General features: G+C 48.6%; 1 protein-coding gene across 5 annotated transcripts; it reads right to left on the reverse strand.

Annotated features, from left to right (window-relative positions):
- Positions 1-5,728: 5,728 nt before the first annotated feature.
- Positions 5,729-11,674, reverse strand: ATXN1L (ataxin 1 like). 5 transcript variants are annotated; one of them, XM_081107960.1, is made up of 4 exons: positions 11,564-11,662; positions 9,669-9,736; positions 9,188-9,562; positions 5,729-8,455 (listed from the first exon to the last, which is right to left on the reverse strand). In XM_081107960.1, the coding sequence occupies exon 4, from the start codon at positions 8,337-8,339 to the stop codon at positions 6,273-6,275; it is 2,067 nt and encodes a 688-aa protein (XP_080964086.1). In that variant the 5' UTR covers positions 8,340-8,455; positions 9,188-9,562; positions 9,669-9,736; positions 11,564-11,662; the 3' UTR covers positions 5,729-6,272. The 5 variants fall into 5 exon arrangements, 4 of the variants coding, with proteins under 4 accessions (XP_080964086.1, XP_080964087.1, XP_080964085.1 ...); XM_081107961.1 differs by having other exon boundaries at positions 5,729-8,458; XM_081107959.1 differs by having other exon boundaries at positions 9,188-9,736.
- Positions 11,675-14,418: the final 2,744 nt, after the last annotated feature.

A 14,418-nucleotide genomic window follows, 5' to 3' on the forward strand; every position in this document is an offset into this window, starting at 1 on the left:
CTGACCCAACACCCCCAACCACCGAGCTAGGGTTAAGTCTTTCCAGGCAGGTTGAAATATTTCTCTTCTGAAAAGTACAAGAATTTCAATAAGATTATTATGATGTACTGGACATTTAAAAGAAAGTAATTGAACCAAATGCCTTTTTCTCAGAGCTCCTTATTGAAGGCCTACTTGGGATCCTTCAAAATGGTTGTGTATTCACTATGTCAAAGATTATTCTGAGCATTTTACATGGATTATCTCATTTAATTTTCAGAACTATAATAGACTCAAGAGTTAGATGCCTGGATTTAAAATTCTGCACTGCTATTTAATAGCTATGTAACTTCAGGTAAGTTATTTGACCTCTTTCTTGGTTTCCCCACCCATAAATTGGAAATAACAATACTAGCAATAAATGATTATTAATATATAATGCACTTAGGATAGTTTGTGGCATATAGTAAGTACTCAATAAGTGTATCTGAGTCACTATCTTGTATCCCAGTGTTTCTTGTATCCCAGCTCTACCAGTGGCAAGCTTTCTAAGAAGCAGTAACTATCATTGCAACTGGCTTATTCCAGCAATTTCTGGCAATATTCCTGAGGAGAGACTTTTACAGGTCCTTTTGACCGACTGTGGGAGTATCTAAGTCTGTAAGTAGACTTCTGGGTCTCTGACATACACAGCAACAAAATGCTTCAGCACCAGCTCACATAATCTGCCCGGAGTCCACCGCATGAAAATGGGCACCATTTGCTCTCTATTACAAGCTCTCCCACAAAGGGTTTCTATCCCCCCACCCAATGGCCATCATCTAATGCTAGGATAGGAAAGAGGCGCAAACACCAAAAGGAAAAGCTAGTAGTTTATATAGATAGATATATAGATATATAGATATTGATATATATTGTGTTTACATAGTCCACAAGTTAAATGCAGGTATCCATAAGAAGAGCATTAACAATAAAAATACAATCTGTGTGTAGCCAAGTACAGAGACTTAAAATGGTAAAACAGCAAAAAGGATCTCACAAAAGTACAAATATACAGTACAAATTGATTTATTTAAAACAGTTACAAAAAAGCACAACAAAATAGAGATTATCCTTAGAATTATTAATGCTTTGTTAGAGATCAGGTAGGATTAGAGGGTAAGAAATGGTATGGGTGGGGGGAGCACCTGACTAGTTCTAAGGCTTTAGATACAATGCGGTTGATTACATATTAATTCAGCCATTACATACTGGGGATGGTAGTTGGGGGTCAGTAATTTATCTACAGGGAACTCCTACACCAATCAGATCCACCCAGACCTCCCCAGTGCCGACCTTCTCTATTCCTTGGGACCCTAAAGCCAATTGAATGACATTCCCATCCTTTCTCCACCCCATTCCATATTCATATATTCTCCCCTCCCCTAAGGTGCTGTGCAAGCTGAGAGCAGTTTGCTCTCTGCAGCTGGAACATACAATTTTGGCTACAGGGATCCTGTATTTGACTAGGAAGGTTGTAGGGGACAGCCTTATTTTTAATACTTCAAGTTTGCCACAAGAACAGTCGGTTTTCCCCGCAACACAAGATTCTCTCAAATGTGAGTATCAAACAAATGAGGGATGAACTCTGCCTTCAGCAATACCAGCAATGCACTAACCACTCCGCTCACAACTACGTGCAAACTCCCTGTCCAGGGAGTGGGTGTAAAACCACTGTGTCATCAGCTCACACTCGTGCTCTCTCTCTCCGATGAACCTCAGTCCCCATGACAGAAATAAATGCTTGCAAGTTTGACAATAGGTAAAGGCACATGGGCTGCTGCCACACACTGCAGACAGGAACCCAATTTGAGGCCACCTTCACTGCTGAGCATTTGCAGTTAGAATGGCTTTGGGACCACACAAACTTTTGAATTTGCAATCTACAGAGGGAGAATCTAGGCTTAACAGAACTATTAAAGAAACTTTAGTGTGAAAAGTGCATTTATTACTACTGTTCCTGCTGGGGAGGTTCAGCAGGGCAAACCACACCACCTCTCTTCCTTCCGCCCCAGGCACTGTGCATAGTCTGCAGGTAAGGAGAGAGTGCAGTCAACGCTAGCATCTTGGGGGCCAGTGTTATCTTAGGCCCAGACCAGGCTTCTGGTCCAAAGAATGATCCTAGAGTTGAAAGAGCCACTGACAGCTGCAGAGACCCAGGTGCTTATTTTATTATTGCATAATGTGGAAGGCCTTTCTTACTCCAGGGAAGCTTGGAGGGCGAAGGCTTCCCAGCAAAGGGCTAATAGGTTCCTGGTCAACATCCAACTTAGCACAGTTCAGCTCTCCAACTGTAGTGTACACTTTTTCCCATCTGGAAAGTATTGTAGCTTCAATGTGGTTTAGTAAACTTAGCCCTAGGAGGCCAAGAAGCCTCCCTAAAACTTGGCCTCTGCCCTATTTACTTTGCTTTTAAGACTGTGACCTAATCCCCCATGGCCAATTAATCAGGTTATCTTTACTCCAATGGACCCAGGCCCTTTCCCAGTGAATCCATGTCCACCCTCACCTCCAGTGTGATCACTCAACTCTTCAATATGCCTGCCTGTTGCAAGTTTCAATCATACCACCAACCTGTGCATCTCCTATGAGTAAAAATAAAACTAAACCTCACTGAGCAGGGCTAGTTCAAACTTCAAACCCTTTCCCAACCCCAGACCAGATGAACTGGAGCCAGGTGAACCTCCCTGGGATGCTGGCACAGGTCCTAACCTGGTTCCCCATCATTCATTTTTAAAAATAGGATAGAAGATACCACAAAGGAGAGAAATTAATACACAGAAAACACCCACTTGTAGGACCTGCTTGTTTCTCCCTCAAGACACTCAGATATTTGGAGCCAAAGGGCTCCTGATAAGCACTAAAGCCACATCCCTTTGAATTCACCAGCCCGCCAGCAGCAAGTCATACTATTCCTAGTCACTGAGACTTTGCTATAAAGTAACACTTGCACAGGTGAGAATTAAAAGGATGCCTGGATTTCATGTGTATGGCCAGAGACATGGAAGGACAGAGCTATAAAGGGCAGCAGGCAGGACAATGAGCAGACAGCAGCAGTGGCAAAGCAGCACAGACCAAAGCCCTTGGCATGATGATTAACTGGGACCAAGAGTGTAGAAGGGTCAGTCCAGATCCACTGGGGCCCCTCCGCATAGATACGAGTGCTCAGCTCTGAACTCTCGGGCTCTGCTTCCCCACATACCCCCCTCCCCACTGCCATGTACACTAATCTTGATAGGAATGGTGATGGCAATACCCATCCTTGACCTGGTTCCCCTACTTTCAAAGTGGTATAGTCATTTCCACTTTGTGTCAAAGTTAGCAGTCCTCCTTTCTATCCCTAAGCTCTGGGAATGTCCTACCCCTGACAAGGGACTGGCTCTGGCCTTCTTCAATTGCCTATTCCCCCAAAAGCTGACAGCTTCCCACTAAAATGCTCACTCTCTCAAAACCACTTAGATCTCTTGCAAACTTATGAAATTCCTATAAGGAAGAATGGACAAGCTATAAGTTACTCTTACTCCTCGTGCCTGGAAGACTGAACCAGAGAGAAAAGGCGAAGGGAATGCCACAGCTCTGACCAAGAATTACAGCACAGAGCTGCTTCTTCTGGGAGACCGTATTTTACAAAAGACACCTCTGCAGCTCGGCAAAATCAAGTATTAATATATATTAATTACATGCTCACGGCACAGTATCAGGGGAGTTGCTGGCATTGCTTTCCCAGCAAGAGACAGAAGAGGAACAGCAGCAGAAAGGGCAGCGCCCAACTTGTCAAGGTGCACAAGGTTTTCTCTTTTCAGGATTAAGTGGAAGTTACCGGGCTGGGTAGAGGAGCGTTATTTGATTTAAACTACTTGGCAGGTGTCTGGTTAGATATAGATTTGCTCCCATGATAAGGAAGCTCAGTTGGTGTCCCTGATGGACATTTCTTGAGTGTCTACCATGTGCACGTCACTATATTCAGTTGATGAGCCTTCCTATAGGGAGGATGTTTCTGAGAAACCCGTGCAAACAATAATCCCTAGGGATGAGTTGCTCCTGGAACAGCCAGAGAGAAGACCTTCTCCAAGGCCATCCTCTGAGAAGATTCCTCAAGACTCAGCCCCAGAGGCCCCCACGGTAGGAAATAAACCAAAGAAAGCAGCATTCAGAGAGAATGGGGGAACAGAGAAGGGAACGGGCATGAACCCAAATGAGTACAAGGTTGAGTGTTCACCAGACAAGGTTGGTGTCTGGTTCTGAGTGAACCAGAGACTTAAGTACTTGCGGTCAGATCAGCAGCTTCCTTTGGATGAGCCTCCAAAAGGCGACTGACCAGGTAACTGCTCTCAAGGAATAAAAGAGTGGAGTGTAGGGCTTGTAAAAAACAAGCCAGTTTCAGCCACTTTGTTCCCCCAGGAGAACAACCTTTAGCACCTGAACACTAAGAATGACTCCATTCTCAGGACTCCCCCTCCCCCCAGGAGGTAGGTAAGATTATTTATCCCCATTTGGCAGCTGGGGAGGAAGTGAAAGAGAGGTCACAAGACTTGCCTAAAGCCTCTGACAGAGCAGAGATCAGACCTCAGAGGTTTGAGACTCCTGATGACAGGCCAGGCCTTGACCCATCCAAAGGCATTTCTAAAGGAAATGCCAGGATCGTACCCTGGGAGAAGCCTCACCAGAGAGCTAGGTGGACAATACCCTGAGTTGCTTCAAGAGTCTAAAGACCCCTGAAATACAAACAAAAAACCCACCCACTCACCTGAAAGCTGGTGGGGGAGCCTAATTCTCAATACCCAGTAGAATCCCACAGCCTGAGCTGCTGCTAAAAATTGTAAAAAAAATGTGGGCTTAAGACACAGAAGGGCAGATGCAACTAAGATTGAAAATACTCTTTGCAGAGGAATACCCCACCACAAAATGAAATCTAGGTGACTTCAGGTATTGAACGTCATCGAGACTGTCCCAGAACCTTAGAGCTGGCTGTAAAAGGGGACAGCGAGGAGAGGAAGTGGAATTAAAATGGGAGGAGCTGTGTAAAAACTGCCCTGCCAGGTGTATTTGCCCTGACCCAGGACACAGTTCTCTTCTCGTTTCTCCACCAAGCTGTTCTGCTGCAGAGGGGACATGATTCTTTCTGAGTTTTTAAAAACAGAGAATATAATTGAAGGGGAAACCAAAGAGACCCCTACACACCAAAAACTAGAGGTCTTGGTCAAAGTAAACAAAACCAGTTTTGCAGAAGGGGAAAGGCAGTGCAGCTACAAATGAGGCCCAGGTCAAGAAACCATGCAGAGGGGTTAGGGCAGCAGAAGGGTGGGAGCCACGCAGGCACTTAGGCACAACACAGACAGAGGAGGGGTGCAGGGCCTGGGGAAAAGGGTCCACTGGTTCTTTCAGAAGTTACCATTACCAACTAGATTCAGTATAATTTTGTAGCAGGTCTGGCATGCTGGGTAGGAGGAGCTTTGTTAGGTCAGCTACATTTCCAAAAAACCTGCCTAGAGCCCGGTCAGTCTGGCCATAAGGTCTTTCTCCCAAAGTCCCCTGACTGGGTCCCCGCCAAAGCATTACTTCACTCTGAACCTTAGAGGGGCTTCTCTCTCTCCTGGTGCTAGAAGCTTGTGGAAGGAATGGTGAAGAGAAATGGAAAAGGGCTGAAGCAGGATCAACCAGAGTCCCGCAGATGAGTACTCCTCCCCCACAAACCAGCCATAGACATCTGTGTAACAAAACTACCCTTTAAAGTGCACAGCTCTCAAAAGAAGAGTTCTGGGTGGGAACCCCCTTATTCCAACCATGGGGCCTCCTGCCCTCCCACCACAAAAAAGGAAAAAAAACTTCAGACAGTTGAACTGCTACTATAAGCTGTGGATCATCATTTTTGGCTCTTTCTTTGTTCCCTCCCTCTGCCACCTGCTCCCCAAACCTGACTTTCCCCTTTCAGGAGCTAGGAATGGGGAGGAAAGAACAGGGAGGCCCTGATATTTGGAATGTTTCTTATTCTGCATGCACCCCCTTACTTCCTTGGCCCAGGCCTGCCGCTCCCCATCACAGCATCCTCTGGGGCTGTCCTAAAGGATGCCACAGGGTAATGAGCAACAGACCCTGCCTTGGGAGGCTGCCTTCATGCCTCCACTCCCCTCACCTCCCGCCCCCAATTTCACTGCCAAGAGAGCCATTCCCTGCTCGACATGTGCAAATCCTCTGCCTGCTCACGGTGAGGCCCAGCTCTGGGGCAGAGCCCCAGTCTGGTCAGGGAGAGAGGTTCATTTTCCTGCATTGGAACGCCCTTCGATGGACAGCTTTACCTCCTGTGGAATGAAAGAGGGACGGAGCATCGCAGCCCGTGCCTCCTCCCCTTGCATGCTGTATCTTTGGAAGCTCGGAGCTGGCCAGCAGGCCTGAGCACCAGGCTCTGGCTGCGGGGGCTCTACCATTCGGGAGCCCTCGCCCGATGGCTGGCTCTTCCCCTCACTGTCACATTGCTCTCTGGGTCCCAAGACTGTCCTCTCAGGCCTTTCTCGGGGGGTGCCCAGCTGGCCTGGGGGAGCACAGCTGGCCTGAGAAACTGAATTACTGTTCAAGCTCTGTAAACTGATAGAGATGCAGACATCTCCCACCTGTAGCCGATGGCAGGGCAGAGAGAAGAGCTGTGCAGTCCGCCCAGGGCTGCAAGAGGACCAACCCTGACCATAGACAAAAAAAGGGTGCTCGGGGGGCACTTCGATGCTCACTTTGCTCTGCTGCTCACCAACCACGAAATGCAGCATGACAAATCCAGGCCACTGGCTCTCCTGAATGTCCACGACTGTGCTAGAGTCAATCTTCAGCCCCCCGCTCACTTCGGCACTGCGCACAAAATCCTGGGTCTGGAGGTCCTCCACCCGCTTCAGCTCCCCTGTAGCCAGCTGGATGATGGCGCCTTTCATGAAATGGGAGGGCAAATGGGAAGAGGTAATGGGGGGTGGCGTTGGCTCCTTGTCTGTGAAGATGGCTCTGGCCTGCGTGTCCAAACTTGATGCCATCAGGATCTCCGAGCCCATGGGCAGCAGGCCTGCATCAGTTCCAGTGGGCACCAGGTTGCCATTGGCTACAACCATTGCTTTGGGTAAAGGTCTATGTTTCACCGGTTCCTGATGGGACTGAGGGCAGCACCCCCGGGCCTGGTTTTTCTCGGCCATCTCTGCTGGGTTCCTGGCTGCCCCTCGCCCCTCACCCTGATGGTCAGGGGTATGATGGGACAGGTTGAGGGGGCTAGGCTCATCCTTCCTCTGAGCTGCCACCACACGATAGTCCTGAGAAGCTAGAGCGCCAACCACCCGCTGGACCTCGAGGTCGGTGTCCGGGGTCCCTCGGTGTGCTGGCACCGCCACCTCTACCCGTGCAGTCTGAGAACCTGAAAACAACTGTCCATCCACCACACATTCTGCCACTGGCACCGGTCCCTGGCCGTCGCCCTTGTTGTTGGGGGAGTCGAGGGCTTCGCTCTCCCGTCTTACTAAATTTCTCTCTCGCTGTCTCTGTCCATTGGCAGGGGCTGCTTCCAGAGCAGACTGGCCCTCCTGAGGGGTAAGAGCTGGGCTGGCACCAGTTGGAAGGGCTTCATGCAAGGTGTACCCAGCAGGTAGCCTGGACATCTGATAATAAATGGGCATCCGGCCTGGAGCGAGGTCCAGTGGCTGAGTACTGGAGTGATGTGGCACCTGCCCAGGTGGGGAGGTGGCAGAGGGGGTTTTGCTGAATGAGTGCGCCGGGGAGGAAGCCTGGGGGGGAGGAGTGGTTCCTTCTGCCAGGAGCGAGGCATATGGCACGAAGTGTGGAAGGTGGGAAGTGGCAAGGTTGGCAGAAGGGGAAAGGAGGGGACTCGGTAGGAAGTTAGGTGGCACAGCATAGGGAAGGCTATAAGGAGACCCAATAAACTGCAGAGAGGTGGATGGGAGCTGAGCATAGTGGATTGGGGGATAGGGGATTCCTGGGTGTTGAATCAGTGAAGACGCTACATTAAATGTGGGGGGCAAAGGGCTCATGTTCACCACAGATGGGAGGCCAGTTGGGGAAAAGGTGGCAGGTGGCACAGCCACCTTATACAGCATGCCATACTGGTCCACCGTCAGGCCAGTGATGGCCTCAGCTCCATCACCCCCCAGGCTGACTCTGGCTCCTGCCTGGCTCTGCCCTGCCACCACAACCCCTCGGGACCACTCAGAGGCATCACTGGAGGGTGTGTGGTTAGTTGAGCAGCTGGTAGTTCTCCCCATATCCTCGCTGGTCACGGGGAGGTCTCGTTTCTTTGGTGGAAGGCATTCCTGACTCCTTTCATGAACAGGTTTCATATTGCTTTGTGATGTTCCTGGAGCCTGGAAGGGGTCGGCTTGCTCCTTGGGGCATCAGAAGGGGCTTCTCTGTGGCTCCCCTGAACCCTCTCTGCTGCTGGCTGGGGCGCCCACATCTGCTAGGGAACAAATCAGAGGCAAAGAAAAGTAACCTAGGGGTGAACCAAATCAAAGGAAACAGCAGAAACTGTGCCCACACAGGAAGATGTAACAAAGAGGACTATTGGAAAAAAGGAGGTATGAGAGAGGGCCAGACAAGGATGCTACCCTCCTTACTCATTCAGCCTAGGACATGAAAGAAACAGTCATAAAACCACAGAGCTACAAGGACAAGCATTCAACAAACCCAGAGACCAACAGCTTCATGATGAGTTGTGCCTCTGATGGGGACCTTGACTATTCTCAGCATTCTTCCCTAAGAGGGAATTGAACCCATGGTCTTTGCTGCTGGCTCTTTCCTCCTAAGTTTCTCCTTTTGCCACCAAAGACTACTGTGCTATCTTCTTTCCTGAACATATGACCTCATCCTCACTTCCTTTTGCCAGCCTCATTTGGATTATGATCTCACCTATCCCCAGTCCACCACCTCAGGCCTGATTAAACTCTCATTCTCTTTTGCCTCATATCACCACCATCTCAAGAACCCAGGTGTAAATAAGTACTCAGGTCTGCTTGTGTCTTTCTTTTTTTAAACCTTGCTCCCTAAACCTATTATGAACATTAGTATCTTCTTTGTTCCAGGAAATAACCACATTCAAACTTGGACTCTGTGGGGAGAGTGACTGTAATAGTGTTCTACCATTTATTTGTTTTTCCTCCTCCCCAAAGAGCAACAAAACTCGTCTGACCTCACACAGACTTCGTGTTCCCTAGTCTGGCAAGACTTCTTTTCTTCTCATTGACCACCTGCAATTTGCCTTCTTCATTCATTCATTCCCTTTCCTTTTTCTTTTTGTGTTTTCTTTGTCAATGGCTCCTTTTCCACTGAAGGTCTGCTCTAGGCACCGCTTCCTAAAATTCTGATTCCATTTCTCCAAATATGCCTGTTTGTCACTATCTTAGGTCTGTATGACTGGTAAGAAAGTTCTTTCTCCCCTTTCTCTTGTTGTCACCTTTCATACATGCTTTTATCCATTGTCATAAAGTATCTTTTTGGTCTGAACACTTCAATGCATATGAACTTTGTCACCTATTTCTTCCAATCAGGCTCCAGTGCTTTAGATCTGAAAAGAGATTTCTATATTACAGTCTGTTCTGTTTTCCACTGTTGAATCCCAGATTTTTTTTTTTTTTTTTTTTGCAAAAAGGTATCCAAAGCTCCTGTAATACCTGAGCTTCCAATGGTGCTTCTGAGCAGCTGTAGTAAGAAGCAGTGTTCGCCCCGCTGGTGTGGGAGCCTAGAAAACAGACATAGGGATAAAGTAAGCAGGAGCCTCACCTCTGACCCCTCCCAGGAGTATCAAGAAAAGTAATTCAAAAGCCACAAAGACATTAAACTCCATGAATCTTCTCTAGAGGCAACAGCACATGTATCTGTAGGAAGACATCCCTGGAAAAAACTTCCCATGTCAAATCTCATTGTTTGCCTTAACATTAGATCCTTCATTCTCTACCTGTACCCCTTCCCCAAAGGTTAAATTTACTTCCAATCCCAATCTCAGGTACATGCACAAATACAAGTGGAAGACTCAACACTGTTCCCAAGTGAACAACGGGAAGCGGGAAAAATCAACTTCACAGATTTCACTTTTATTCCGAGCTGATGAAAACACGGTTGTGGAGGTTATTTAAATGAGAAAAGCGGCACTAGAGAGAAAAGAACAATTATTTATGTTTCTGGGGCAGAAAAAGAGGTCAAGGGGGAGTTACTCAAGGGGAAGCCTTATTAACAGATTTTCAGGATTAAAAAAAAAAAAAAAAAAGGTCTCCTATGTGTATGTAAAATTTCCTGAGTGACAACTCTGTACAAGTGCTGAATCAGGTAGGACAAAAATGAAAAACATTGCCTTGCTCCTCATGCAGCTAACCGTGGGAACACAAATTCCTGCCAAACTGTCAATATCTGAATCTACACATGCCAGAAACATCAAGTGCTGAAGCACAGAGCCTTCATCCCTGGAAACACAGAAAGCAGTGCTGACCAGGGCTCAGAAACGACCCATTATCCTGCCCAAGTCCTACAGAATCAAACAGAAGGCAACATTTCTCTCTTAAGATTGGCCCAGCGGGATATATATATATATATATGAAGGTGATGAGAGGAGACACCAAGGAGGAAAGACAAATTCTTAGTCCCACAAACACGAATCACACCAGGGGCACAAGTTGTGCATCCCTCCTTTGCTGGGCTGGAAGTAAAGGAAAAGCCGTCAGCTTTCTCCTTCATGCCCAACAAAAAACTGGGGTCACACCTTCAACCCTAGGCATGAGCCTGGCTCCCTGCAACTAAAACACTCAAGAAAATAACCTGCCTCCAGGTCACTGCGGGGTGAGCCAAGCACAAGCTCCTGAAAGGGCTGCAAGAGGCAAAGGGTCTGCGGGAATGACAACAAAGGGCCCAGCCTGGGTACCGGGTGCCCGCCACGCCAAACCCATTTCGGAATCGGAAACCTCGGCCTCTGGAGGGGCTCCCGGAGGGTTTCCCAAGGGGAAGACGCAGCCTGCCACCCCGCTAACGGGGAAGGGGGGCTGCTCCGGAGAGGGTGCCAACGCTGCCAGCAGAACCCAGGAACCAAGAGGCTGAACCCTGCCAGGGACCAGCCTTCGCGGGGGGCGAGAGGTGCGCCCGCCTGGAGGAGAGGGGCTTGGAAGATCCTAGGGGGCACGGCTTCCTGGGACCCCCCCCCAACCCTTGCTCCAAAACGGGTGGGGGCTGGGATGGGGAATTCGGCGTTTGGGGGGGGGGGGGTCGTCCCTTCAAGCAGAGGGGCAGGGGCGAGGCCCGCAGGTGATGCTTCCTTGTTTGGGGGCCCCTTCCTGCCCCGAGGACCCGGGACACCCCGGCCAGAGGGGTCACAGCCGCGGGGTCGCCGTGGCCCGAGGCCGCCCCCAGGGCAGCGTCCGCGGGGAGTGCGCGGGGGTCCGAGCGCGGCCTCTTTCGCCGCCGCGGTCCGCGGTTCGACGGAGCGGCGGGCTCCGGGGGCCGCTTCCTCCGGAGCCCCGAGCCCAGGCCCGCTTGGCCTCCGCGGGGCCGGCGCGGGGCCCTCGCTCCTGGCGACACTCACCGGCCCATCTCACGGCGCTCTCCGGGCTCCACCCGCTCGTGCCGGAGCCGCCGCCACCGCGGCCGCCGCCATCCCCGGCCCCGGAGCCGCCCCACACCCAGCGCCCCCCCCCGTCGGGCGCCCGGAGATGACGTAAGCGCGTCCCGCCCCAGGCGCGCGGAGATGGCGTCACAGCTGGGCCCGAAAGTGACGCCCCGGAGTCCGCCCCCCCTCCCACATCCCCCACAACCCCAGACGGGAGGGGGCTGGCCATCTGCCTGTCACCTCCACACCCGCTCCGATGGGAAAATGAAATCTTCCCCAGGGGGCGGGGTCACGTGAATGGGGCTGGGTCGGGCCCTCAGCTTGACCCCACAATGACCCCGCAGTCTTGCTACTCCAGGAAATTCTAGGGGTTCCTGAGCTGAACCCTGGGGTGTGGCCATTGGCGATCTCGGGCTTTCTGGGCCTGATTTTCTTTTTCTTTCTTTCTTTCTTTCTTTCTTTCTTTCTTTCTTTCTTTCTTTCTTTCTTTCTTGCTTGCTTGCTTGCTTTCTTGCTTTCTTGCTTGCTTTCTTGCTTCCTTCCTTCCTTCCTTTCTTTCTCCTCCTTTCTTTAAATATATTTTTATTGATTTCAGAGAGGAAGGGAGAAGGAGAGAGAGAGAAACATCAATGATGAGAGAGAATCATTGATCGGCTGCCTCCTGCACGCCCCCCACTAGGGATGGAGCCTGCAACCCCTGCTTGTGCCCTTGGCCAGAATCGAACCCAGGACCCACTGAGCCAAACCAGCGCCTGGGCCTGATTTCTGAAACCCCAGAGGCCACCAGGCCCAGGAGAATAAAGACATCCCCCTGGAGACCCAGGGTGGAGATGGGAGCTCTTTAAGAATTCAGAAAGGGCCGAAACCGGTTTGGCTCAGTGGATAGAGCGTCCCGGGTTCGATTCCGGTCAGGGGCATGTACCTGGGTTGTGGGCACATCCCTAGTAGGAGATGTGCAGGAGGCAGCTGATCGATGTTTCTGACTCTCTATCCCTCTCCTTTCCTCTCTGTAAAAAAATCAATAAAATATATTTAGAAAGGGCCCTAGTGGATAGATAGAGCCTCAGCCTGGGCCTGCGGACTGAAGGGTCCTGGGTTCCTTTCTGGTCAAGGGCACATGCCAGGGTTGCAAGCTCGATCCCCAGTAGGGAGCGTGCAGGAGGTGGCACCATCAATGATTCTCTCTCATCATTGATATTTCTATTTCTCTCTCCCTTTCCCTTCCTCTCTGAAATCAATAAAATTATATTAAGAAAAAAAGAATTCAGAAACCTCTCTGAGGGGATCTAGGGGGAAAGTGAAACAAGCAGTGGGAGATTTGTGAGACATGAGAGGAAGGGGTTTAGTACAATGGGGAGCAACTTAGTTTAATGGAAGAGGGCTTGTTAGGTCATCCTTCAATTGCCAATTAACTACTAGTCAACTTCATAGTAACATGAACTTCTGATTAACTTAACTAAAATAAAATGGACACCATTTGAATTTGTGCTTCAATTACAATATATCTATGGGGGGGGAAAAGTACTTCTGCATACAGACAACAACAAACTAAACTGAGAAAAAAATACGTTTACCTGTTGGAGAGACATTGGATTCTGAGTTGATTTTTCACCTTGCAATTTCTGCAAACTTTGTTCAATAAATAATCATTGCTTTTTGGCTGATTTAAAAAGTACTGACTGTGCCCTGGCCCCTACTGTGTAGCTATCTGGCCTTAGGAAAGTCATTTTACTACTTGACTTGGGTTTGCACTTCTGCAAAATGAGAAGCTTAAATTAAATGAAGGGGTGGGAGTAAAATGTAAATAGAAGAGCTCTAAAAATTTTAAGTTAAAAAAATAGGCAAACATGTACAGTGCAATATTATGTATTTAATGTTAAAAGACATAACATTATAGTTGCATAGGTATCTGTATAGAAAAGGAGTGGAAGGATGTGTAACAACTAGCTAAGCTGGTTATTTTGGGAGAGGAAAGTGGAATTGGATGGTGGCCGAAAGGAACAAAAGGAACTTATGTTATTCTTTGGATTTTTAATGAAAATATTACCTTACAAATATTAAAATAACTTAAAATAAAAATAAAGAAATACAAATAAGTGTATGACCTTTAAGATTCTTTCAAGGGAATCCTTAGATCTCAATTTCAATATTTTCTCACCTTGATGGGGACAAAGAATCATCAAAATTATTGAACTGCACACACAAACACACACACACAAACACACACACACACACACACACACACACACCTTGCACCCATGGGTAAAACATAGTGAAGCTACTGATGTGTAGCCATCTAAATCAGAGGGCTTTGCTTCATGAATATTAATATTATTCATGATAGTCATCTCCCTCAGTTTGGCCAAGAAGGAAGTCCTGTGGTCACTCGGTGATTCTGTTTTAGCACTAGCTGACATTCTGGTTTCTAGGTTCATTGCTTAGCTCACTAAACTGGCATTAAGATTATAAAACAGACCTCCTTGAACCATCCAGGTGTATTCAAGGGTAACTCATTTTTCCCAGATCAAGATACACACTCCGAGGTCTGTTTTTCAGACAAGTTGAAAGAGCAGACACGGGTAGACGCAAGCAAAAAAAAATGTTTTTGACTACCAGCCATTAATTACAATTACGTGGTTCAAAGGCATGTCTGGTTAAAAAAACAGGATGTTCTGATTGGTGAAACACAGGTGATTTCCTGGTTTGGTGCTGCAGTCGCAAAAGGGTGGGTCATCTCTCTGCTGTATCCTGTTTTAGAATTCTTTACTCCAAGCAATCCTGATTTCTTTGGTCGTACATATTGATGGTAGGAAGCTCCATGGTGTCTGTTT

The sequence above is a fragment of the Myotis nattereri genome (genome assembly GCF_964212035.1).
Source record: "Myotis nattereri genome assembly, chromosome: 15".
Lineage (NCBI taxonomy): Eukaryota > Metazoa > Chordata > Mammalia > Chiroptera > Vespertilionidae > Myotis > Myotis nattereri.

Bases quoted from the DNA above. Each gene is read 5' to 3' on its own strand.
- ATXN1L (XM_081107960.1), bottom strand. From the start codon at position 8,339: ATGAAACCTGTTCATGAAAGGAGTCAGGAATGCCTTCCACCAAAGAAA.